The sequence below is a fragment of the Trichomycterus rosablanca genome, chromosome 9, assembly GCF_030014385.1.
Source record: "Trichomycterus rosablanca isolate fTriRos1 chromosome 9, fTriRos1.hap1, whole genome shotgun sequence".
In the NCBI taxonomy this organism is placed as follows: Eukaryota; Metazoa; Chordata; class Actinopteri; order Siluriformes; family Trichomycteridae; genus Trichomycterus; species Trichomycterus rosablanca.
Window position 1 is genome coordinate 13445543 of NC_085996.1, and position 27951 is coordinate 13473493.

A 27951-nucleotide genomic window follows, 5' to 3' on the forward strand; every position below is an offset into this window, starting at 1 on the left:
CTAATTTCAGTTTTATATTTTTTGCTTTTTTAATAAAAATCATTTTTGTATCACTACCCTTCTAATGCACAACATGGGTCAAAAATTTGACAGAAACTACTGACATTTGTAAGTGTTTGTAGTCAAAAACATATTTACATATTCTAGTATAGATAGCTTTTATTAGCTAAGACAGCAAATACATGAATAACTGACAAATGTGCATATGAAAATATTCTTGAATGGATGAATATGGGTCATTTTTGACCCATGTTGTGCATTAGAAGGGGTTTGCTTAGCTTGTGCATCAAAGGGTTAAAGCAGCCAAAGTCCAATGTGACAGTGGCAAGGAAAAATGACCTAAATGATATAAGAAAAGCTTGAGAGGAGCCAGATTTCATGGAACCCAAAGAACATAGGGATTAATTTACTGAGGAAACACAAGAATTCATAGTCACATTAGATAGCGTCAACTTTCTAAATCCCTGTATAAGCGTATTTCTCCCCTAATCTAGTCGTATCCAATTACCCTGATTGCATTACGCTTCACCTCTACCAATACTACCCTCCACCGCTGACTGAGGAGCTTCGCAACTGATACACGCCCCCCCCGACACATGCTCAGTACCCACTGCATCTTTTCACCTGCATGAGTTGAGTTCATATGCGGATCAGCCTTGTGCACGGAGAGCCACACCCTGATCAGCATTATTCCCCAACTCTGCGCAGGCGCCATCAATCAGCCAGCAGAGGTCGTAATTGCACCAGTTATGAGAAACCCATCTCTGCTTATAACTCAACAACCGAATTGAAAAGGTGAACATTAGCCAGGCCTCAGCGCTGAACCTTATCACTGCATATGTGTCCTACTACACATGAATCTACGCAGTTCTATGTGTTTTAATATCTAGTGGAACACTAGATGTGCCCATGGTGTTGAAAATGATGTTTGGAAATGATCAGTTACAGGTATGTCTAGAATTAGACAGAATATTTTGCATTATATAAGGTTGAATGTGGGTTTGCTATGAACATATTCCAATTAGTTTCACCTAAATTTCAAATAATTCTAATTTACCATCATTCCTCTCTCTGATGAAGCCTCGGTAATCTGATTTTCTCACAGTTTAATCACCTTTATATCCAAATCAGTCAGCAGTTTATGAGTTCTACGTACATTCTTCTAAGTCACCCAAAACGATACACAACATTTCCCATGGAGTCAGAGATGCCTGGAAGATCTTCCCTCTGTAATTACTAGCATAATGCCATGGTATCTGCATAATTTTGGGAAATATTGCAAAACTCATTTGAATAATCAGCCATTTATTCACAGTTTGAAATTATAAGCCCAAAAGTATGTGGACCCTTGTAGATCAAATCAAAGTATGCTGACTCCTGACCAAGAGCTTGTCAGACATCCTATTCCTATTCTTATTCCCACTTTTGACACTATAACAGCTTTTACTCTTATTAAAAGGCTTTGTGTCGGGCGCTCAGGTCGAGCAGCGATGAAATACGCTAGCACACCACTCTAGCACACCAGAGCTGACATCTCGAACTCGTCTGTTCAAAACTCAGCTCTGCCATCCGGCAGGCTAGGCGCCTACACGAACAACAATTGGCTGTTTTCAAGGGAGGCTGACGCAACTGTGACGTCTGCTGGCTGATTAATGGTGCCTGCACAGAGTCAAGGGATAATGCGTTTACAGGGTGTGTGTCTCCGTACACAGTGCTAATTCATTGCACTCGTCAAAGTGTAGGTGACAAAATGCATACGGCTGCTGCCCATGTGTTGGAGTGCCCATGTGTGACGCAATCGGGCAATTTGAAGTGCTAAAAGGGAGAAATATATATATACACCGATCAGCCATAACATTAAAACCACCTCCTTGTTTCTACACTCACTGTCCATTTTATCAGCTCCACTTACCATATAGAAGCACTTTGTAATTTTACAATTACTGACTGTAGTCCATCTGTTTCTCTGCATGCTTGGTTAGCCCCCTTTCATGCTGTTCTTCAATGGTCAGGACCCCCACAGGACCACCACAGAGCAGGTATTATTTGGGCGGTGGGTCATTTTCAGCACTGCAGTGACACTGACATGGTGGTGGTGTGTTAGTGTGTGTTGTGCTGGTATGAGTAGATAAGACACAGCAGCGCTGCTGGAGTTTTTAAACACCTCACTGTCACTGCTGGACTGAGAATAGTCCACCAACCAAAAATATCCAGCCAACAGCGCCCCGTTGGCAGCGTCCTGTGTCCACTGATGAAGGTCTAGAAGAACTCAAACAGCAGCAATAGATGAGCGATCCACTCTGACTTTACATCTGCAAGGTGGACCAACTAGGTAGGAGTGTCTAATAGAGCGGACAGTGAGTGGACACGGTGTTTAAAAACTTCACTCATAACAGCACAACACACACTAACACACCACCACCATGTCATTGTCACTGCAGTGCTGAGAATGATCCACCACCTAAATAATACCTGCTCTGTGGTGGTCCTGTGGGGTCCTGACCATTGAAAAACAGGGTGACAGCACAGCACAGGGTGACAGTACAGTCAGTAATTGTAGAACTACAAAGTGCTTTTACATGGTAAACGAAGCTGATAAAATGGACATTGAGTGTAGAAACAAGGAGGCGGTTTTAATGTTATGGCTGATCAGTGTGTATATATGAGTGTGTATGCAATGAGTGTGGCTGAAACACCAGAACTCAACAATTAAGAGGGGTTTATACGCAGTTTTGGCCATGTAGTGCTGCTCAGTGTTGCTATGCAGAATATTATTTTTTATATCCTTGTAATATCGTCCTTGCATGCTTTTTATCACTTCATCAGTAAACAGTATCAGTAAGTACATCAGACACAGCTATAAACGCCGCAAGTCAGGATTAATGAACATCCGCGTTTAGTCAGTGTCAAACGATCAGATCTGTGGGCTGATTTACAGCTCCAGCATTGCAGCTTGCTGGTGCATTTCTATGTTCTTTGCCAAATCCCACTTGAGATTATTTCAGTTTGGGTGAATGCTTTGGTTTTATGGTTTTGGCAGCGGTGGTGGTGACTGCGGCTTTTGCTCAAGTAGGTCACCGCTCCTCAAAGCTAATTATCATGAGATAATATGCAGAATTGTTGTGTGTTAACTGGTACAATGCTGGATCTTTATCTCTTATAGAACATACTGATTCTGCCCAGGGGTACTTTTCTTTCATTATATGGTTTGTTTGCTCTACCACCAGGCACTTCTTATTTAGGTGGTGGATGATTCTCAGCACTGCAGTGACACTGACATGGTGGTGGTGTGTTAGTGTGTGTTGTGCTGGTATGAGTGGATCAGACACAGCAGCGCTGCTGGAGTTTTTAAACACCGTGTCCACTCACTGTCCACTCTATTAGACACTCCTACCTAGTTGGTCCACCTCGTAGATGTAAAGTCAGAGACGATCGCTCATCTATTGCTGCTGTTTGAGTTGGTCATCTTCTAGACCCTCATCAGTGGTCACAGGACGCTGCCCACTGGGTGCTGTTGGCTGGATATATTTGGTTAGTGGACTATTCTCAGTTCAGTAGTGACAGTGAGGTGTTTAAAAACTCCAGCAGCATTGCTGTGTCTGATCCACTCATACCAGCACAACACACACTAACACACCACCACCATGTCAGTGTCATTGCAGTGCTGAGAATGATCCACCGCCTAAATAATACTTACTCTGTAGTGATCCTGTGGGGGTTGCTGGAGCCTATCCCAGCTTTTCAACAGGCGCAAGGCACACAGTAACACCCTGGACTGGGCGCCAGTCCATCGCAGGGCAGACACACGTACACACACCCATTCACCTATAGGGCGATTCAGTGTCTCCAATTACCGTGACTGCATGTTTTTGGACTGTGGGAGGAAACCGAAGCTCCCGGAGGAAACCCACACAGACACAGTGAGAACATTTAAACTCCGCACAGAAAGGACCCGGACCGCCCCGCCTGGGGATCGAACCCAGGACCTTCTTGCTGCGAGGTGACAGTGCTACCCACCAAGCCACCAAAGCAGCACTAATAACAAAGTTTATCAACTTAATATTAAGTAGCCAGCACAGCCTTTGTTTTTTTGGAGGTGAGAGGAAACCTGGAGTACCTGGAGGAAATCTATGCTTTGTGGATATGAAAACCACAATTAAACCTCCTTACACACAGGTAACTCGAAAATGAGGATCAAACCCATGTCGCTCTGGGGCACCCACCAGTTTTGGGCATGTTAATAAAGTGCATAATTAGTTAATTAGTGCATCCTAATAAAGAGGAGCTAGAAAATAAAAACAAAGAAAAAAGATCTTCCCAGGGGGTCCAAAACTTTCTCCCTGTATGAATTGTGCTGGCTCTGACGACTATCCTCTATTATGAATTGTGCTAGCTTTGCCCACAGGCTTTTCTCACAGGTTCTATAAACCTTTTTTATTATTATATAGTGTGTTGGTTTTGCCCGCAGACACAGTGTAATAGCTATCTTTATATCTTATCTTCCCTCTGTTTCTGTTTTCTTGCTAGTGTTATAATGGATGAGCGTTAAACAGAAAGCTTTCCATGACTCTGGGGAGGCTGGATTTACTATCTAGAATATCTTTTTTACCCTATTTTAAATACATCATATGATATAATAGTCATAAGGGTCATAATGATCAGAAAATGATAAGAATCTTAAACCTAAGAAGCCTAAAAGAATAAAGATTTTGCAGGTCACATATTTTAAGCTTGTTGCTAATTTTCATGGAAATTGCACACTTGAAGTCTATTTGTATGCAATCCTGTGCACAATGCCCTGTGCCCTGACAGGATTCGTAAAAAAAAATAATAATAATAATAATGATGATTAACATGTGTTAGACATGGTCCCCCTCAGTTAGAAGCCGAGGAAAGAAGCAAGTGGATAATTGGATAGGACTAGATTGGGAGAAAAGGGGAAATTGTATGTTCACATGGGTACATGAAAAGATGGACACAAATGATTAAAGAATAGAAGAATGGACAGATGGGTGGTTGAATATATGGATGGATTAATGGACTGATGTGTAAAATAATGGGTTGATGGATAGATAAATAAACAGATGGATGGAAGCATGAATGGATGGACGAAAAGATAAATGGATGGATGGATGGATGGTACGATGGATGGGTGATGGATAAATAGATAGAGGATGGATGGATGGATGAATAGATAGATAACTGGATGAATAGATGGAAGAATGGGTAAATAGATGGATGGATGGATTGATGGATGAATAAAAAGATAAATGGATGGATGGAAGAAAAGATAAATGGATGGATGAATGGGTGGCCGGATAAATGGACTGATGTGTAAAATAATGGGTTGATGGATAAATAGATAAACTGATGGATGGAAGCATGGATGGATGGGTGATGGATAAATAGATAGATGGGTGGATAGATGGATGAATAGATGGAAGAATGGGTGAATAGATGGGTGGATGGATAGATGAATAGATAGATAGATAGATGGATGCATGGATGGATGGGTGGATGGATGTATGGATGGATGGATAGATAAATAGATGAAAGAATGGGCAAATAGATGGATGGATGGATAGATAGATGGATAAATAGATGGATGATAGATGAATAGAGAAATGGATGGATAGATGGATGGATGAATAGATAGATAGATGGATAGATGGATTGATGGATAGATGAATAGATAGATACAGTGTATCACAAAAGTGAGTACACCCCTCACATTTCTGCAAATATTTCATTATATCTTTTCATGGGACAATACTATAGACATGAAACTTGGATATAACTTAGAGTAGTCAGTGTACAGCTTGTATAGCAGTGTAGATTTACTGTCTTCTGAAAATAACTCAACACACAGCCATTAATGTCTAAATGGCTGGCAACATAAGTGAGTACACCCCACAGTGAACATGTCCAAATTGTGCCCAAATGTGTCGTTGTCCCTCCCTGGTGTCATGTGTCAAGGTCCCAGGTGTAAATGGGGAGCAGGGCTGTTAAATTTGGTGTTTTGGGTACAATTCTCTCATACTGGCCACTGGATGTTCAACATGGCACCTCATGGCAAAGAACTCTCTGAGGATGTGAGAAATAGAATTGTTGCTCTCCACAAAGATGGCATGGGGTATAAGAAGATTGCTAACACCCTGAAACTGAGCTACAGCATGGTGGCCAAGGTCATACAGCGGTTTTCCAGGACAGGTTCCACTCGGAACAGGCTTCGCCAGGGTCGACAAAAGAAGTTGAGTCCACGCGTTCAGCGTCATATCCAGAGGTTGGCTTTAAAAAATAGACACATGAGTGCTGCCAGCATTGCTGCAGAGGTTGAAGACGTGGGAGGTCAGCCTGTCAGTGCTCAGACCATACGCCGCTCACTGCATCAACTCGGTCTGCATGGTCGTCATCCCAGAAGGAAGCTGACGCACAAGAAAGCCCGCAAACAGTTTGCTGAAGTCAAGCAGTCCAAGAACATGGATTACTGGAATGCCCTGTGGTCTGACGAGACCAAGATAAACTTGTTTGGCTCAGATGGTGTCCAGCATGTGTGGCGGCGCCCTGGTGAGAAGTACCAAGACAACTGTATCTTGCCTACAGTCAAGCATGGTGGTGGTAGCATCATGGTCTTGGGCTGCATGAGTGTTGCTGGCACTGGGGAGCTGCGGTTCATTGAGGGAAACATGAATTCCAACATGTACTGTGACATTCTGAAACAGAGCATGATCCCCTCCCTTCGAAAACTGGGCCTCATGGCAGTTTTCCAACAGGATAACGACCCCAAACACAACCTCCAAGATGACAACTGCCTTGCTGAGGAAGCTGAAGGTAAAGGTGATGGACTAAACCCAATTGAGCACCTGTGGCACATCCTCAAGTGGAAGGTGGAGGAGTTCAAGGTGTCTAACATCCACCAGCTCCGTGATGTCATCATGGAGGAGTGGAAGAGGATTCCAGTAGCAACCTGTGCAGCTCTGGTGAATTCCATGCCCAGGAGGGTTAAGGCAGTGCTGGATAATAATGGTGGTAACACAAAATATTGACACTTTTGGGCACAATTTAGACATGTTCACTGTGGGGTGTACTCACTTATGTTGCCAGCCATTTAGACATTAATGGCTGTGTGTTGAGTTATTTTCAGAAGACAGTAAATCTACACTGCTATACAAGTTGTACACTGACTACTCTAAGTTATATCCAAGTTTCATGTCTATAGTGTTGTCCCATGAAAAGATATAATGAAATATTTGCAGAAATGTGAGGTGTGTACTCACTTTTGTGATACACTGTATATATATATATATATATTGTATATACTGTATATGTGTGTATAGCCTAGTGGTTAAGGTACTGTTGGGCCCTTGAGCAAGGCACTTAACCCTCAATTGCTCAGACTGTATAGAGTCAGTACTGTAAATCGCTTTGAATAAAAGCGTCTGCTAAATGCTGAAAATGTATATATATATATATATATATAGCATATAGCATATTTGTGCAACAATTCTAGTGCAATAAAATAATACTAATAATTATAATAATTACTAATAATAATACTGCAAAATAGGTTATTGTCTGTAATAACTGTAACATGAAGTTAAGGACATGAACACCAGGTTTTGTGGCATCTAAAAAACATATTGAACAAAGCTAGTAATTAGTAATTAATAAGCTTTTAATGATGGGTCGAAATAAATAGCCTTGCTGCTTAATTCAGGCACAAGATACACCTGGTCTTGGCTTTCAGACTAGTGATCAGTTGTATCAGGTGAAGCGTCTGCCAGGCTGGTATGAAAAACTGCAGCTGTGCCGGCCCTTTATAGAAAATGATGGAGTACCGGAGCCCTGTTTAGTTGACCCGTTATACATCAGGTTAATGGAACAGTGTGCTGAGCGGTGCCGACTCTAATTTCTTCCAATTTATGCCAGAGCTGTTTAGAGAGGAACGTGTTTTTAGGTGAAAACCCAGGAGGTAATAAAGTCAGTGGAGCTTGTTGGTACATCAAATACTGAGCGATCTGCAGCTACAAAATCACACATCCATATCTGATGCTAGAAACAGAGAGTGATGGGATACAAACCTACAAGCTTTCTATTGATAGCCAAAAGCTCTACCCACTGAGCCACCATTGTGTCTATGTATTAATATAAAGTTGGCCCCTATTGTGCCCACTCCAAAGTTTGGTGGAATACCTTGCTAGAAAAGTGAAGGCTGTTATAGCTGCAAAGAAGGGTGCAACTCATGGTCAGGTGTCTACATACTTTTGGCCACATAGTGAATTTACAACGTCAACGTACATTAACATTTTGGTTAAGCTTAACGTGAACATTTAGGGTCAGGGTTTTGTGCAGGCCAGTGAAGTTCCATCACATGTCTTGTTTCAAACCTTGTAAAAAAAAGCCTTATGTTAACCATGTCCAGAAGTGGCGTCGACTTCTCTGGGCTTGGAGGCATCTAGGATGGACCATCACACAGTGGAAACGTGTATTGTGGTCAGATGAATCAGCATTCCAGATCCATCCAGACTGTTATCCAAAAGCCAGGGTCTGTCACGGTATGGGGCTGTGTCCGTGCCCTTGGCAAAGGTCATTTACACTTCTGTGATGGCAGCATTAATGTCTACATACTTTTGGCCACAGTGAATTTACAACGTCAACGTACATTAACATTTTAGTTAAGCTTAACGTTAACATTTAGGGTCAGGGTTTTGTGCAGGCCAGTGAAGTTTCCTCACATGTCTTGTTTCAAACCTTGTCCAAACCTGACGCCAGTTGAGACCAAAAAGGGCCTTCCCCAACTTGTTGCTGCGAAGTTGAAATCATGAGTAGTGTCCACATACTTTTGTTCATATAATTGTGCCATTATAAAGCCCATAAAACCACTCTAAATCCCAGTTTGTCTTGTTCTCTGGTCTATCAGTGATGGCTGGGCGGATCGTGATGAGGTGGTGGAGGGATACGAGCAGGAGGCGGACGGAGGCATCACTATGAAGCTGCAGACTGAGGAAGTCCAGTCGTTTAATGAATACTTTCTCAAACTCCGCCTGGACACCAACACTAGGAACCCGTGGTTCGCCGAGTTTTGGCAGTATCGCTTCCAGTGCCGCATACCCGGTCACCCGCAGGAGAATCGCAACTACAAAAAAGTCTGCACAGGTAAACGTATTAAGCACATGATGTTTACACAGTCCAATCATTTGTAAACACATGTAAATACATGATTTGATGCCTGCAAAACATTCCAGCAACATTGGGACAGGGTCAATGTAGTATTATAAGACACCTGTTTCTAAACTTTTCACATGTAAACTGGTGAATATGTGACAAGAGATTCTATCATGATTGGGGTTAAAGAAGCATTAACAGAAGGCTTGGTTGTTTACGAGCAAGGACAGGTTAAGGTGTTCTTATACTCCAAATGTTTTTCAACACTGAATTGCAAGGAATTTAGAGATTTCACCATCTACAGTCCATAACATTACTGAAAGATTCAGTACGTATGTGTAAAGCATGAGGTTGAACAATAATACTAAAAGCTTAAACACACACAAAAAAAAACTATGAAGCTGATTACTCGAAATTAATTATAAATATCTGCTCTGTGTTTTGTTTTTAAATTACAACCTCAAATCAGAAAAAGTTGGTACAGTATGGAAAATGCGAATAAAATAAAAGTGCAGTGTTCCTTACATTTACTTTGACTTCGATTTGATTGCAGACAGTTTGAACCCAAGATATTTCATGTTTTATCTGCTCAACTTAATTTCATTTATTAATAAACATCCATTCCTGCATTTCAGACCTGCAACACATTCCAAAATAAGTTGGGACGGGGGCAATTTAGGGCTAGTAATGAGGTGAAAAAACTAAATAATGATGTGATTCTAAACAGGTGATTGTAATCATGGTTTGGTACAAAAGCAGCATCCAGGAAAGGCTGAGTCTTTGATGAGCAAAGATGATCAGAGGATGTCCAGTTTGTCAACAAATGTGTGAGAAAATGATTGAAATGATTAAAAACAATGAAACTCAAAGAAAGATTGGAAGGGATTTGCATATTTCTCCCTCTACAGTGCATAATATCATTAAACCATTCAATGAATCTGCAAGAATTTCAGTGCATAAAGGCCAAGGGCGCAAGCTAAAGCTGAACTTCCGTGATCTTCGATCCCTCAGACGGCACTGCATCAAGAACCGCCACTCAACAATAGCTGATATAACCACATGGGTGAGGGATTACTTTGGCAAACCTTTGTCAAGCACTACAATACAGAGTTACATGCACAAATGCCACTTAAAACTTTACTGAGCAAAAAAGAAGCCTTTTTTAAATTATGTCCAGAAGCGGCGTCGACTTCTCTGGGCTCGGAGGCATCTAGGATGAACCATCACACAGTGGAAACCTGTATTGTAGTCAGATGAATCAGCATTCCAGGTCATTCCAGGTCCATCCAGACTGTTATCAGCTACTAGTCCAAAAGCCAGGGTCTGTCATGGTATGGGGCTTGGCAAAGGTCATTTACACTTCTGTGACGGCAGCATTAATGCAGAAAAGTACATTGAGATCTTAGAGCAACATATGCTGCCTTCAAGACGTTGTCTTTTCCAGGGACGTCCATGCATTTTTCAACAAGACAATGCAAAACCACATGCTGCACACATTACAAAGGCATGGCTGAGGAAGAAGAGGGTGTGGGTACTGGACTTGCCTGCCTGCAGTCCTGACCTGTCCCCAATAGAGAATGTGTGGAGAATTTTGAAAGGGAAAATGTGACAATGACGACCCCGTACTGTTGCACATCTTAAGACGTGTTTGCAGGAAGAATGAGACAAAATAAAAGCTGAAACACTAAAATCACTTGGTCTCCTCGGTGCCAAAACATCTTTTAAGTGTGGTGAAAAGGAATGGCAACGTTACCAAGTGGTAAATGCTTTACTGTCCCAACTTTTTTGGAATGTGTTGCATTTTCCATGCAAAAAGTCCCAACTTTTTCTGATTTGGGGTTGGAAATGCTGGAATGGATGTATAATAACAAATCATTTTTTTTTACTGATTCGTACTCTACAGCCTGGGCTTGGCCAGCCAGTTAAACTAAACGCACAAACTGAAAAGGGCGACACACTGTGCATTTTGGGGGGCAAATGTCTCTCATAAAAGACAAGCAAGATCATTCATTAGGAGTCAATAAAAATGCCTGGCAATTAAAAATATCAGTTCAACTCCTCAATATCACTCTGAAAGCACAAGAGAGCCTGGTGCCCAAGAAGATAAAAAAGCTCTTTTCACAGCCTAAGTGTGTGTGTGCGCGAGTGTGTGCGAATGTGTGAACATGACCACACAGCGCACAGCATGTGTGAATGCCCCCCTTACAGCTGGCAGTCTGCATGTGTGTGATTGTATGATTGTGTGTTTAATGAAAAGGCAGCTCAAGGACAGAATGTGTCACTGTTCAGCCATGTGTGGCTTTCAGTAAACGATATAAACAAAATGCCGTATTCATGGAACACGCTTCACGTTGTGCTATTAGAATTTCAAATGCTCTATATTGTGGCGAAGCTGTCGACTTACCAAGAAGTCTGTAGCTTTGAATGCTTTATTGAATTTCACAGGCACGGTTTCAACCATTGTAAGATAAAAAACATACAAGAAGCGAATAAGACACTTTCCTTCATGGATAAAAGTGCTAAAATCTGGCAACCCTAGCTGCAATCCACCACATTTAGCTTAATAGCATGTAGGAGTAATCCACACTTGCCGAATGCTAAATGAGTTCCTTTTTACTATTTGTATTTCTACAATAAGAATCAGAGATGGGGACTCGAGTAAGTCGCACACACAGCGACTTCAGACTCGACTCGGACTCGTTTCAAATGACTCGGACTCAACTCGTGACTCGCAAAAAATGTCTTGTAGACAACAAAAGTCAGCAACATTAGTTACGTGTAACAATTATATATACTGTATATATACATGATCCGACATCATTCTGATCGTGTCATTTTCTACTCTCTAATAACGCTCTCGCACGCAATGGGTAAATGTTCCAGCCAGCTTCTGGCGTAGTGTTGAAGCATCGCTCCCTACTTAAAATGATGGAATACCCTACCCCTACGTAGTGCATTTCACAGTAATGGAACGCGCCTACCGAATTGGCGCTAATGATTTTAATAACTGCTTTCTGAACCAATTAGACCTTCTGATTGTAATTGTTAGTAAGAAATGCTGTTATATGTATTTATTTAGTTTGCAGCGTCACAAAGATGATTGTCAGTGAGACGCTTGATTGGCTTTCTAACGAGTTCGTGTTTTACTTCACAACCAGGAAAAGTTTGGAGGTTTTTAATTATAAGCACATTTACAAAATAACGGATTCTATTTCTAATGGGACACACGGTTATGAATTTAATAACATCTGGAAGAACATAAGCTAAGGTAAGCAGTGTTATGGATTTTTTTGCTGTGTTTGGGATTTTGGCCACTGTGCCGTGATTTGCAACGAAAACAAAACGTCAGTTTAAGCTTTTAACTGGTACCTAGGAAAGTAAAGGCATGAAGTAAAACGACAAAATACAGTCGCTAATCTGTTGTTGTTTTTATCTGAACTTACATATTATTTGTTTATTTATACGCTACATTTCCAATATATGTTTTGTGTAGATTATATTGACTCATGACTTGACTCGGACTCTAGCCTAAAGACTTGTGACTTGACTCGGACTCTAGCCTAAAGACTCGTGACTTGACTCGGACTCTAGCCTAAAGACTCGTGACTTGACTCGGACTCTAGCCTAAAGACTCCTGACTTGACTCGGACTCTAGCCTAAAGACTCGTGACTCGACTCGGACTCTAGCCTAAAGACTCGTGACTCGACGCGGACTCTAGCCTAAAGACTCGTGACTCAACTCGGACTCTAGCCTAAAGACTCATGACTCGACTCGGACTCTAGCCTAAAGACTCGGGACTCGACTCGGACTCATATTTTGTGACTTGTGAACATCTCTGCTAAGAATAAAACAACTTGAAATAAAAATATAGATACAATTTGTATTTAAATATGAATTAAAATACTAACAAATAATTAAAGCCATGCAACTGCCGTACTGTATATTTAGATTTAATTGATAAACATCAAAAATGCCCTCATAGGCTATAGAGCCAGATAATCTTATTACAATTCATTCATTCATTGTCTTTTATTTTGTTGCAATTTTCCCCCCAATTTCCTCCCCTAATCTAGTTGTATCCAATTACCCTGATTGCATTACGCTTCCTCTACCAATACTACCCTCCACTGCTGACTGAGGAGTGCGCCCCCTCCGACACGTGTGCAGTACCGATCACATAATTTCACCTGCACGAGGCAAGTTCATACGTGGATCAGCTTTGTGTACGGAGAGCCACACCCTGATCAGCATTATTCCTCGACTTTGCGCTCGCGCCATCAAAATCCCAGCTCTGGTGTTCTAGCGTGTTTTACCTCTGCGCCACCTGAGCGGCCTCATTGTCTTTTTTACTGTAGTCTGTAGTCCATCTGTTTCTGTGCATGCTTTGTTAGCCCCCTTTCATGCTGTTCTTCAATGGTCAGGACTCTCCCAGGACCACCACAGAGCAGGTATTATTTAGGTGGTGGATCATTCTCAGCACTGCAGTGACACTGACATGGTGGTGGTGTGTTAGTGTGTGTTGTGCTGGTATGAGTGGATCAGACACAGCAGTGCTGATTGAGTTTTTAAACACCTCACTGTCACTGCTGGACTGAGAATAGTCCACCAACCAAAAATATCCAGCCAACAGCGCCCTATAGGCAGCGTCCTGTGACCACTGATGAAGGTCTAGAAGATGACCAACTCAATAGATGAGCGATCATCTCTGACTTTACATCTACAAGGTGGACCAACTAGGTAGGAGTGTCTTATAGAGTGGACAGTGAGTGGACACGGTATTTAAAAACTCCAGCAGTGCTGCTGTGTCACACTAACACACCACCACCAAGTCAGTGTCACTGCAGTGCTGAGAATCATCCACCATCTAAACAATAACTGCTCTGTGGTGGTCTGCTCTGTGGTGGTTCTGTGGGGGTCCTGACCATTAAAGAACAAGGTGAAAGCAGGCTAAAAAGGTATGTAGAGAAACAGATGGACTACAGTCAGTAATTGTAGAACTACAAAGTGCTTCTATATGGTAAGTGGAGCTGATAAAATGGACAGTGAGTGTAGAAACAAGGAGGTGGTTTTAATGTTATGGCTGATCAGTGTATATATGTGTGCTACAGTATACAGTATGCAGCATGGTACAACCCATCTCCGATATTAAAATCTCTGTAGTCATGAGAATGAAAATCTTGCTTGGTATTTTTTCATCACACACATTCATAAAACACCAAAATGATCTTTCTGCTGCTGCAGAGGAAATTCTATCATTATTAAATTCTTGCAACCTAACATTGCTGGATATTACATTATTTTCTGATTAAAGCTTTATGAACCAATCAAACTGCCACCTATCGTTTTGTACCGCAATGCCATAAAAAAAATGCTGCCTTGTTATTTCAACAGGAAATGAGAACTTGAAGGACAACTATGTGCAGGACAGTAAGATGGGCTTTGTGATCAACGCCATCTACGCCATGGCACACGGGCTCCACGATATGCACCGCGAACTGTGTCCGGGCCATGAGGGCCTCTGTGAGGCGATGGACCCCATTGACGGCAGCAAGCTCCTGGACTACCTGCTCAAGACCTCTTTCGAGGGCATCTCTGAAGAGGAGGTGTACTTTGACGAAAATGGAGATTCTCCTGGCAGGTAGGTAAAAAGGTGTTAGCTATATTTGTAAGAGGATTCAAGTGAAAGACTTTTCTGCTTATATTTTTCAAAAATGTAAACCCCAAGACAGGCCCCAAGATGTACATCCCTTAAACACTACGTTATTTATGTCCAGATTAAGCAAATCACCCCATAACACTACCACCACCACCATATTTTTTATGTTTATTGCTAAAATGCTGTATTTTCTCTTTACCAGACACAAGGATCTGCATCCTTGTCCAAAAGTCTGTCTCTGGAACGTTTGCCTAAAAACAGTTTCTCCCTTTGCTACCCCCTGACTTCCCTCTGATTGCTTGGTCTCTTTTATAATGTAGTATCATACACCGATCAGCCATAACATTAAAACCGCCTCCTTGTTTCTACACTGTTGCTCCCACTTACCATATAGAAGCACTTTGTAGTTCTACAACTACTGACTGTAGTCCATCTATTTCTCTGCATGCTTTGTTAGCCCCCTTTCATGCTTGGGTGGTGGGTCACTCTCAGCACTGGCGTGACACTGACATGGTGGTGGTGTGTTAGTGTGTGTTGTGCTGATGGAGTTTTTAAACACTGTTTTAATCACTGTCACTGCTGGACTGAGAATAGTCCACCAACCAAAAATATATCCATCCAAAAGTCTCTGACTTTACATCTACAAGGTGGACCAACTAGGTAGGAGTGTCTAATAGAGTGGACAGTGAGTGGACACGGTATTTAAAAACTCCAGCAGCGCTGCTGTGTCTGATCCACTCATACCAGCACAACACACACTAACACACCACCACCATGTGAATGATCCACCACCTAAATAATACCTGCTCGGTGGTGGCCCTGTAGGGGTCATTACCATTGAAGAACAGGGTAAAAGCAGGCTAAAAAGTATGTAGAGAAACAGATGGACAACAGTCAGTAATTGTAGAACTTCAAAGTGCTTCTATATGGTAAGTGGAGCTGATAAAATATACAGCGAGTGTAGAAACAAGGAGGTGGTTTTAATGTTATGGCTGATTGGTGTCAGGGGGCAATTACTTTTTCACTAGCAGTGTGTACTCTATGATAGACTTTGCTTACCTGAATCAGTACTGCACACACCACCACACACAGTGTAATAGGTTTGGAGTGGAACGGATTATCTGTCCGAGGTTGTAGATCCAGTCGTTTCCACTGTGACCGCACGCTCACAAGAGATGACAGGTCGGCGTTATACCACCGTCACTATCAACGTTACCGTAATGTGTGTGGATGTGTGTATGCATGCAGCCTGGGTTGGCACTTATGTGTTCACAAAAGGGTGCGAGTATAATAAAAGCCATAGTGGATTATAGTCTCAAACCCCTTACTGGAATGAGTGAACTGCATCTCTCCTCGTCTGTTCTGTCCACTCTGATTTCTGTTTTCTTTTGTCTGGCTTGCAGATATGACATTATGAATCTGCAGTACGTAGAGGAAATGGGTCGCTATGACTACATCAACGTGGGCTCGTGGCACGAGGGTCTCCTGAGCATCGAGGATTACAAGCTGATGACCAACCGCAGTGAGATGGTGCGCTCCGTCTGCAGTGAGCCCTGCTCCAAGGGACAGATCAAGGTACGTAGTGTGGGCATGTGTGTCTGTGAGCTTTGCAGTGTATTAATTAAAAAAAAATTAGAACTCAAACACGTCATTACATTATTTACAGATGTGTTGGGTATTATTTAGCTCTAGCAATAATGAGGTGTAATCTTTGGAACATTTCTTTACATCTTGAACCTCCTCACACTCATGCACATGGACCAGTGCTGTGTCCTAAGTCCACGGCAGCAGACTTGCACAGAATTTGTCTAAATGGTCTGGTGTTATTCAAAGAAATAAGCTGCTGAAACACTTCATAATCAAGAGCAAGAGGGCGAAACAAGAAAAAAGTCAAGAGAAAGAAGCCCTTGATCCAAAATCCAAGAAGTAGACGTGGGGGCTTTCTGTGGACAAAATCAGCTGTCCAGACCTATTTTTGGATTAGAAAGTGTGTCTGACTATACAAACCTTCTCCCAGTATAAAATAACAGTCTGGGTTGATTTTACAGACCTTGGCAAAGAGCCCACTGTTCCATGTACTTTTTAATAGCTGCAAACTAGACACGAAAGAGTCACTAGCTCTAGCCAACTAGAACCACTAATACGGAATTGGGAGAGCAATGCAAAAATGTTAAATGACGTTATCAAACCCTGTGCGCCATGGTAAACCATGCTAGCACACCAGAGCTGGGATTTCGAATACATTATAATGAATCTCAGCTCTGCCATCCGGCTAGGCTGGGAGGCCACATGAATGACGATTGGCTGTTGTTCTGGTTGGGATGAGCCGGACCAGGGTTCTTCATAACTGGTGCAATTACGACCTCTGCTGGCTGACTTGGGGAATAAAACTGATCAGGGGGGTGCCCAGGCGCTCCTCGGTTCGAAACTCGGTGTTGCTACCGGTCGGCTGGGTGCCATCTGGCGGGCATAATTGGCATTGCCTGCAGCAGATACTAATTGGCCACCGTATCTGCAGGGTGGGGGCCGGACTATGTGTGTGTGGGTGGATCTTCATACGCTGTGTAAGGACCCTGATTGGCGGAAGAGATGCTGTATACAGCGATGTGCTCTCCTTAGATGCAATCTGGTATCTCAGCAGCGGAGGACAAAATTGAGTGCGCTACATCAGGAGAAAATGAGGAGAAAATGCATTAAAAAAGTACTGATCAGGGTGAGGCTCTCCATGCACAAGGCTGATCCGCATATGAACCCACCTCGTACAGGTGAAAAAATGCAGTCGGTACTGCACACGCGTAGAAGGGGGCGTGTGTCAGTTTCAAAGCTCCTCAGTCAGCAGTAGAGGGCTGTATAAGATAAGATAAGATTCCTTTATTGATCCCCATGAGGGAAATTCAGCAGCTCCAGTACAGTGTAAGTACAGTAAGTAGAGTAAATAAAAATAGAATAAAAAAGAAAAAATAAGGAAAGAAATTTGCTATGCAATGCAATTACTATTATACATCAGTATGGCAATTACTACAATATAATACAAACACTATATATTCCAATATATACATATGTGTAAATAATAATAAAAAGAGTCCAGTGCTGGGCAAAAGGGTAGGGGGGAATCTTGAGTTATTGTATGGGGAAAGCTGGCTCATTAGTGTGAGGACAGTCTGTGTATTCTGCTATTGTTATGCAGTCTGATGGCGGTTGGCACAAAAGAACGTCTGAAGCGCTCCGTCTTGCTTTTTGGTGGAATTAGTCTATGACTAAAAGAACTACCCAGCCGCCATAGTTCCTCATTGAGAGGGTGAGAAGGATTATCCAGGATGGCCCTGATCGGTAGACATGAAACACAACGCAATCAGGGTGATTGGATACGACTAGATTAGGGAACCCTGTGCACCATAAATGTAAAAATTAGTTTACTGTATGTATATTTTTGAAGTCACTTAATAAACCTTTATAAGGTTTTTATATTGTATGTGTGTATTAAATTGGGATGAATTTTGATCTCCGACTGTAGGTGATCCGGAAAGGTGAGGTGAGCTGCTGCTGGATCTGCACTACGTGTAAAGACAATGAGTACGTGCAAGATGAGTTCACCTGCAAGGCTTGTGATCTGGGCTGGTGGCCCAATAATGAACTGACAGGTAAAAAACTATATAAATTACAACAATTGTTCATCCAAATTGTCATTTCAGCACATGAAGCAGATCTAATTTATGATAGAATGCACTGAAATTACATATGCATTACTGGTTTCTGTCTGTATCCCAGTGCTGACCCACATTCCACTATGAAATTATGCCGACAAGCCTATTTAGGACCCAGAGCACAGTCACAGTATAACCATATTATGATATCATAGCAGAGCCTGGATTTGAACCGCCAATCTTCCGACTAATAGCCCAAAGCTCTACCCTATAAGCTACCACTGCCCCTTCTTACTTGATCCGATAACAGGACAGTCAATGTTGCATGTTTTTATTGATTAAGAATATAGTCTGAATAGATTTTTACTGACATGGAGTCACATATGAGCAAGTTTAATCTGAAATTGGCAGCTACATTATCCCACAGCACAACAGAACAAGCATTCAGACTTATACCGTACACCATGTTTGCCACAAAAGACATAAAACACTTGCCAACCGAGCAGTCTCTTACCCCTTTTCCACCGACGCGGCACGGAGCCCGTTCCGGTTCCCGAACTTGACTTTGAACCGGTTCCGCGTGTTTCCACCGGAAAAAAGAGGTTCCAGACAGCGAACTAGCGGGCCAATCTGGCACCACAGAATACTTGGTTTTTCAGCCCGAACCGTGCCGTCCGTCAGTGGGCGCGTCATGTTGTACAGCATAGCGCGTTAGCAACAATGGCGTCAGCTGGGGTCTCGTATGGAGCGTAATGCTGCATTTTTATCTTTCAAAGTTCACTTGATTACATTTTGAGCCAGTTTGCCTCTGATATTTTCAAAGCGCCGTTAAAAAGGTGAATTGTGTGATATTTCGAGATAAAAGTGACCCGGACAGAAAGCGTGAAGCTTTTTCGACCCCCCGAGCTGCATAAACACACGTGAAGTAAATCCAGCTAAACACAGATGCTTGTTGTATTTTAGAGTAGATTTGATGTTTATTTCACACAGATGGATGTTCGTGTTGTGGAACTTTAGTGATGTTTCACCGCTCGAGCCGAGCGCTGAGCTAATCGGCTGTTTGTGCCGAGAGTCGCTGTGAAAGCGAAGCGCAAAACAACAACTAAAACAAACACGTCACGTCTTCTTATCACCGATAGTTAGATTGATGCTTTTTACATAAAAACAAACATCTGTAACAGCAGCACAAATGCTCGCACATAATCCACACACTCCGCCATGTTATTACTTCTCTTAACTCTTAGTAAATAACGCCCACCGGTGATGACGCTGCTTGGTTCTCAAAAACTGGTGGAAACGCGCGTCGGTTCTCTACAGAACACCAAGGTTCAGAGAAACCCGAACAGAACCGGTTCAAGAACCATGGTTTTTTTTGTGGAAAAGGGGTATCTGTGAATGAAATTACTGCCACTTGTTCCTTAATGGTACAACCCCTGGCAAAGACTGTTTATCTGTTGATCTTAATTCAACACTGAAATCCTCTGGTCCTGGTTAGAACTGTATACATGCCACAGGGTATGATCGGATGTTAATTGCTTAAATGTACAATATGCACTACACCTGTCTTACATCTACATTTGTTACTTCAACCCAGTCCTGCCACCAGTGCTTCACCAAACACTTGTAAGTGCCATATCAGGTCTAAACTTGACTGTTTTTGTGTAGAATCAGGTCTTCTATAATCTCTAAGCTGAGTTTTTATTTGACAGCTCTGGGCAGCAACCATAAAAACTAGGAAATCTTGAGTTTAGATTCTTAAAGATACCCAGAAGGCAAATGCCAGGAACTGGGTTCTCTATGTTCGATAAAAGCCTCTGTAACAGTGTGCTAGATTAAGAAAGAAAGACAAAGAAAAAAGGTACAGTGAGGATATATACTGCCCAATAAAAGCGTAGAGGAAACAATAAATATGCCAGAAAACAAATGGGTCCACAGATGGCGAATGGGATTTGTATAGCTCTCTGTAAAACAAAATCACAAAGTGCATATTTTCATAAATCTTCATTATTTTTTTTATAGTGCCAGTGGGCACATAAATAAGTTTCTGTCTTCCTCTAATTCTTAGTCATTTTTCCTCTCTGGTTATGTTTTCCCTTCCTTTACTTTTCCTTGTGCTCTCTCTCTCTTAGGGTGCCAACCTCTTCCCCTAAATTGCCTTGAGTGGAGCAGCATTGAATCAATCGTGGCTGTTGTCTTTTCCTGCCTGGGCATCCTAGTGACCCTCTTTGTCACCTTCGTCTTTATCCAGTACCGGGACACTCCAGTGGTGAAGTCCTCGAGCCGTGAGCTGTGCTACATCATCCTGGCAGGCATCTTCCTTGGCTACATCTGCCCTTTCACTCTGATCGCACGGCCCACGGTAATCTCGTGCTACCTGCAGCGCCTCCTGGTCGGCCTATCGTCGGCCATGTGCTACTCGGCGCTGGTCACGAAGACCAACCGCATCGCGCGCATCCTGGCTGGAAGCAAAAAGAAAATCTGCACGAGGAAGCCACGCTTCATGAGCGCGTGGGCTCAAGTGGTCATCGCGTTCATGCTTATCAGCTTACAGTTAACGCTGGAGGTCGTACTTATCGTGCTGGAGCCACCTGAGCCTATAAAGAGCTACCCAAGTATAAGGGAGGCTTATCTGATTTGTAACACAAGCAACGTCGGTATGGTGGCACCGCTGGGCTATAACGGTCTGCTCATCCTGAGCTGCACCTACTACGCCTTCAAGACGCGCAACGTGCCGGCCAACTTCAACGAAGCCAAATACATCGCTTTTACCATGTACACCACGTGCATCATCTGGCTGGCCTTTGTGCCTATTTACTTCGGTTCCAATTACAAGATCATCACGACGTCGTTCTCGGTCAGCCTGAGCGTCACCGTGGCTCTGGGCTGCATGTTCACGCCTAAGATGTACATCATCATCGCCAAGCCCGAGCGCAACGTGAGGAGCGCCTTCACGACCTCAGACGTGGTGCGCATGCATGTGGGAGATGGCAAGTCGGCTGCTGCCTGCCAGAGCAACAGCTTCCTCAACATGTTCCGCAGAAAGAAGAACAACAACGCCAACAGCAGCACCAAGTGAGTATAATTGATGCATCCTATCACAAGAGTCACTTACAGGCTAAGACAGGCTATGCACGACTATTCAATCTATCAGGACATAAAATTAATGCTGCATTTCAGTGTCAATGTAGTCACCAATTGTCACCCATCATTACACTCTTGAGCCCCTTCTATTGGAGGCGCCTACCTGTGAAGGTCTGGCACATTTCTTACAACATATATCTACTGCTCATGCTGCCCTGTCCAGAGTATTCCTGGCTTGAACCCAGTGTTTCCCACCACAACCATGCCCAATATAAAGTGGTTGATGAAAATGAAATAAAAAATGCACACAATTTTGTGTATTTGTGAGTTTGTTCATCAGCCTTGCTTGACAAGAAAATGAACCCATACCAGTCAACCTAGGTTGCTGCATATATAAAAAAAACAATAATTGGGTTGGGTATAAATTTATAACCCCAACTGGTTCCCAACTATAATTAGAACTCTATTGCTATCACAGCTATTGGTTAAATTAGAGCACATTTGCACATTAGAGGACTGTGATGCAAAGCCAACCAAAGCTCATGTTGAATAATTCTTCAGTTGAAATAAAATTAACCCATACCAGTCAACCTAGATTGCTGGATTAAAATAATAATAATAATAATTTGGTCGGGTCAAAACGTATAATCCCAACTGGTTCCCAACTATAATTAGAAGTCTACTGCTATCACAGCAGAGATGTTCACAAGTCACAAAATACGAGTCCGAGTCGAGTCACGAGTCTTTAGGCTGGAGTCCGAGTCAAATCATGAGTCTTTAGGCTAGAGTCCGAGTCGAGTCACGAGTCTTAAGGCTAGAGTCTGAGTCGAGTCACGAGTCTTTAGGCTAGAGTCCGAGTCAATTCATGAGTCTTTAGGCTAGAGTCCGAGTCAAGTCACGAGTCTTTAGGCTAGAGTCCGAGTCGAGTCACGAGTCTTTAGGCTAGAGTCCGAGTCAAGTCAAAAGTCTTTAGGCCAGAGTCCGAGTCGAGTCACGAGTCTTTAAACTAGAGTCCGAGTCAAGTCAAAAGTCTTTAGGCCAGAGTCCGAGTCGAGTCACAAGTCTTTAAACTAGAGTCCGAGTCAAGTCAAAAGTCTTTAGGCTAGAGTCCAAGTCAAGTCAATAGTCTTTAGGCTAGAGTTAAGTCACGAGTCTTTAAACTAGAGTCCGAGTCAAGTCAAAAGTCTTTAGGCTAGAGTCTGAGTCGAGTCACAAGTCTTTAAACTAGAGTCCGAGTCAAGTCAAAAGTCTTTAGGCTAGAATCCGAGTCGAGTCACGAGTCTTTAGGCTAGAATCCGAGTCGAGTCACGAGTCTTTAGGCTAGAGTCAAGTCACGAGTCTTTAGGCTAGAGTCCGAGTTGAGTCACGAGTCTTTAGGCTAGAGTCCGAGTCAATTCATGAGTCTTTAGGCTAGAGTCCGAGTCAAGTCATGAGTCTTTAGGCTAGAGTCCGAGTCGAGTCATGAGTCTTTAAACTAGAGTCCGAGTCAAGTCAAAAGTCTTTAGGCTAGAGTCCGAGTCGAGTCACAAGTCTTTAGGCTAGAGTCCGAGTCAAGTCACGAGTCTTTAGGCTAGAGTCCGAGTCAAGTCATGAGTCAATATAATCTACACAAAACATATATTGGAAATGTAGCGTAGAAATAAACAAATGATATGTAAGTTCAGATAAAAACAACAACAGATTAGCAACTGTATTTTGCCATTTTACTTAGTGCCTTTACTTTCCTAGGTACCAGTTAAAAGCTTAAACTGACGTTTTGTTTTCATTGCAAATTAAGGCACAGCGACTAAAATCCCAAACACAGCAAAAAAAATCCATAACACTGCTTACCTTAGCTTATATTCTTCCAGATGGTATTACATTCATAACCGTGTGTCCCATTAGGAATATAATCCGTTATTTTGTAAATGTGCTTATAATTAAAAACCTCCAAACTTTTCCCGGATGTGAAGTAAAACATGAACTCGTTAGAAAGCCAATCAAGCGTTTCATTGACAATCATCTGTGTGATGCTGCAACACTACGCTGGAAGCTGGCTGGAACATTTACCCATTGCGTACATTGCGGTTTAAAACAGCCGGAGCGTTATTAGAGAGCAGAAAATGACACGATCAGAATGATGTCGGATCATATATATATATATAATTGTCACACGTAACTAATGTTCCCCATCTCTGTATCACAGCTACTGGTTAAAAATGCAAAGTGCAAATTTGCACATTGGAAGATTGTGATGTAAATCCAACCAAAGCTCTAGCTGATTGTTTCTCCAGTTTAAAAACCCATACCAGTCAAACCTAGGTTGCTGGATTTGGTAAAAACGTATAATCTCAATTGATACCCAGCTACAATTAGCACTTTATTCCTATCACAGCTATTGGTTAAATTAGAGCAAATTTGCACATTGGACAATTGTGATGCAAAGCCAATCAAGGTTCTAGTTCAATGTTTTTAAACACTGGACTGCAGCAGAATTTATAGTGTTAGCTGGCAGCCAATCATTTTTGGCAATAATATACACATATACACTGATCAGCCATAACATTAAAACCACCTCTTTGTTTCTACACTCACTGTCCATTTTATAAGCTCCACTTACCATATAGAAGCACTTTGTAGTTCTACAATTACTGACTGTAGTCCATCTATTTCTCTACATACTTTTTTAGCCTGCTTTTACCCTGTTCTTCAATGGTCAGGACCCCCACAGAACCACCACAGAGCAGGTATTATTTATGTGGTGGATGATTCTCAGCCCTGCAGTTACAATGGCATGGTGGTGGTGTGTTAGTGTGTGTTGTGCTGGTATGAGTGGATCAGACACAGCAGCTCTGATGGAGTTTTTAAATACCATGTCCACTCACTGTCCACTCTATTAGACACTCCTACCTAGTTGGTTCATCTTGTAGATGTAAATTCAGAGACGATCGCTCATCTATTGCTGCTGTGTAAGTTGGTCATCTTCTAACTAGACCTTCATCAACGGTCACAGTACGCTGCCCACGGGTGCTGTTGGCTGGATATTTTTGGTTGGTGGACTATTCTCAGTCCAGCAGTGACAGTGAGGTGTTTAAAAACTCCATCAGCACTGCTGTGTCTGATCCACTCATACCAGTCAGTGTCACTGCAGTGCTGAGAATGATCTACCACCTAAATAATACCTGCTCTGTTGTGGTCCTGTGGGGGTCCTGACCATTATAGAACAACATGAAAGGGGGCTAACAAAGCATGCAGAGAAACAGATGGACTACAGTCAGTAATTGTAGAACTACAAAGTGCTCATATATGGTAAGTGAAGCCGATAAACTGGACAATGTGTGTAGAAACAAGGAGGTGGTTTTAATGTTATGGCTGATCGGTGTATACTATTTCCCACGTCAAGTGCTTCAGGCTGTTGTCATCTAATGTTCCAAGGGAAAAAACCCGTCACATAGTAAATTATTATCCATTATTGTACCATATCAACACAATAAATCTAGCTCACACTGATAACGCCCGTTCTACTGTAGCATTTGTGTCTATTGTGATCTTCTCTCTGATGCTAGCTCTGCCATGTTTTTCTTCTTGCCGCAAACTGGAGTATGTATGTAGCGTTCTGTTAGCACCAGGCACCACACAGCTGTCCTATGTCTGTCCTGAGCTCTTCTCCGAAACCTAATTTTCATCAAACCACCCACCCACGTAACCCTCCTCCTGATATTAACCCAATTCTCCGCCTCCCCCATCTCCGTCCTCCCTTGTCTTTATTGAAAGAAAAAAAAAAAAAAAAAAGATTAACCCAGTTATTAAGAATGCTGCTCCTTCAGTCCCTGCCCTGCTTCCTCTAACCGAAGTGAAGCTTTCAGATTTCAGAACTGAGGCCTCTCTCTGCCGCCATACTGTCTTTCCTGACTCGATTACGCCACTGATTACCGCTGCTTGATGTGAGCACAGTGCTAAACCTTTTTTCCCCCCAATTTTCCCCCCCTAATCTAGTCGTGTCCAATTATCCTGATTGCGTCCTCTATACTGATTCGACCCTTCACCGCTGACTGAGGACGCCTCTGAACTGACATACGCCCCCTCTGGCACGTACAGTCAGTACAGACTGCATTTTTCACCTGCACGAGTCGAGTCGAGTTCATACACTTGACGGGCACTGTGTATGGAGTGCCACACCCCCATCAGCATTATTCCTCAGCCCTGTGCAGGCGCCATCAGTCAGCCACCAGGGGGCACAGTTTCACCAGTTCACCTATGATCCGACTTTCTTAGCCTCTAACCCTGAACAACAGCCAATCGTTGTTCATGCTGCCGCCCAGCCCAGTCGGAAAGGCAGAGCTGAGATTCGATACGATGTATTCGAAACCCCAACTCTGTTGCGCTAGCGTACTTTACCGCTGCGCCACCTGAGCACAGTGCTAAACCTCGGCAGGGTTTGGGTTGTGCCACGGGGATCTGAAACTGTTGAGGGAAATTCCACCAAGCCCTCTGTTCATTTATGCATGATACGGTGCAAACAGAGCAGTGCAGGGAGGGGATGGCAGTCAGCCATCTGACATTCATAATGTTCCCCCAACAAGCCATTATGAACCAAGTCTCAAGCATGTTTTAACCCTGTTTTATTGGAATGCATTGTTTAAATAACACAGTTGCAAGAAAAAATGAGTGTACTCTGCTGAATTACCTGGAATTCTGTAGAAAATGACTTAATTAGGTCTAATCTTTGGTCATAATAATAGGCATTATTCTGCCTCAACTAATAACACATACAACATACTGTTATACCTTTTGCTCCATACAGGAAGAAGTATGTAAACGTATTGGCTAATCACTTCTTTATACACTGTTGAGTTACATTATTACGACCACCACCTAATATCCAGAGTAACCGCTGTGTGCAGCACAGACAGCAGCTGGGGGACGAGCTGGGGGTGACTTAATAAGGTCCTGGTAGGTTGTCACGGGTATCTGGAGCCATGCTGACTGCAGTGCATCCCACAGCTGCTGAAGGGTGCGTGGGGAAGGATCCATAGAGCAAACACGACGATCAAGGTGGTCCTACAGATGCTCAATTGGGTTCAAGTCTGGGGAATACTTGGAAGTCTTGGTCATGCTCTTCCAACCAATGTTGGACATTTCTAGCTGTGTGACATGATCTGCAAGGATGGATTCATACCCAAACTGTTTGAAAGTGCCTTACACATGGATGCATGGGCTCAGAGAATGCCACAAAACTTTCCCCAGATCATAACGCTTCCACAGCCGTTGAAAGTGGAAGGTGGTCGTAATAATGTGACTCGACAGTGTATGCCAGGTGCTCCAATTTCTTTAGTCTGTTTGTGTTCTTAAAACATATTCTTAAAATTCCACCCAAATTCTTTTCTGTGGCCTTTCTAGTCTGACTAGAACACTTTAACAATATCAAATCAAATTTGAAGTTGAGATGCAGATTTTGGACTTTTCGAGTTTGGACAGGTCATTAAGCCTTATACAATTTGAATAAATGAACCCATAATTATGATAGAAAAAACTAGAATATTTATAACATTTGACCCTGCGCTCTGACCCCAGCTATCAAACAAGGTGGGATATGCAAAGAAAGAATTTAATTGTAATTGTAAACCTGTATATGTACAGTGTATCACAAAAGTGAGTACACCCCTCACATTTCTGCAAATATTTTATTATATCTTTTCATGGGACAACACTATAGACATAAAACTTGGATATAACTTAGAGTAGTCAGTGTACAACTTGTATAGCAGTGTAGATTTACTGTCTTCTGAAAATAACTCAACACACAGCCATTAATGTCTAAATGGCTGGCAACATAAGTGAGTACACCCCACAGTGAACATGTCCAAATTGCGCCCAAAGTGTCAATATTTTGTGTGACCACCATTATTATCCAGCACTGCCTTAACCCTCCTGGGCATGGAATTCACCAGAGCTGCACAGGTTGCTACTGGAATCCTCTTCCACTCCTCCATGATGACATCACGGAGCTGGTGGATGTTAGACACCTTGAACTCCTCCACCTTCCACTTGAAGATGCGCCACAGGTGCTAAATGGGTTTAGTCCATCACCTTTACCTTCAGCTTCCTCAGCAAGGAAGTTGTCATCTTGGAGGTTGTGTTTGGGGTCGTTATCCTGTTGGAAAACTGCCATGAGGCCCAGTTTTCGAAGGGAGGGGATCATGCTCTGTTTCAGAATGTCACAGTACATGTTGGAATTCATGTTTCCCTCAATGAACTGCAGCTCCCCAGTGCCAGCAACACTCATGCAGCCCAAGACCATGATGCTACCACCACCATGCTTGACTGTAGGCAAGATACAGTTGTCTTGGTACTTCTCACCAGGGCGCCGCCACACATGCTGGACACCATCTGAGCCAAACAAGTTTATCTTGGTCTCGTCAGAC

General features: G+C 42.7%; 1 protein-coding gene across 3 annotated transcripts in view; it reads left to right on the forward strand.

Annotated features, from left to right (window-relative positions):
- grm1a (glutamate receptor, metabotropic 1a) overlaps window positions 1–27951 on the forward strand; it is a 48982-nt gene that overhangs the window by 17526 nt on the left and 3505 nt on the right. For all 3 annotated transcript variants that reach the window (XM_063001157.1, XM_063001156.1, XM_063001158.1), the window contains exons 4-8: window positions 8921–9156; window positions 14558–14804; window positions 16226–16397; window positions 18337–18463; window positions 20596–21538. In XM_063001157.1, coding sequence (XP_062857227.1) covers window positions 8921–9156; window positions 14558–14804; window positions 16226–16397; window positions 18337–18463; window positions 20596–21538 — 1725 coding nt within the window. The remainder of the gene's footprint in view (window positions 1–8920; window positions 9157–14557; window positions 14805–16225; window positions 16398–18336; window positions 18464–20595; window positions 21539–27951) is intronic.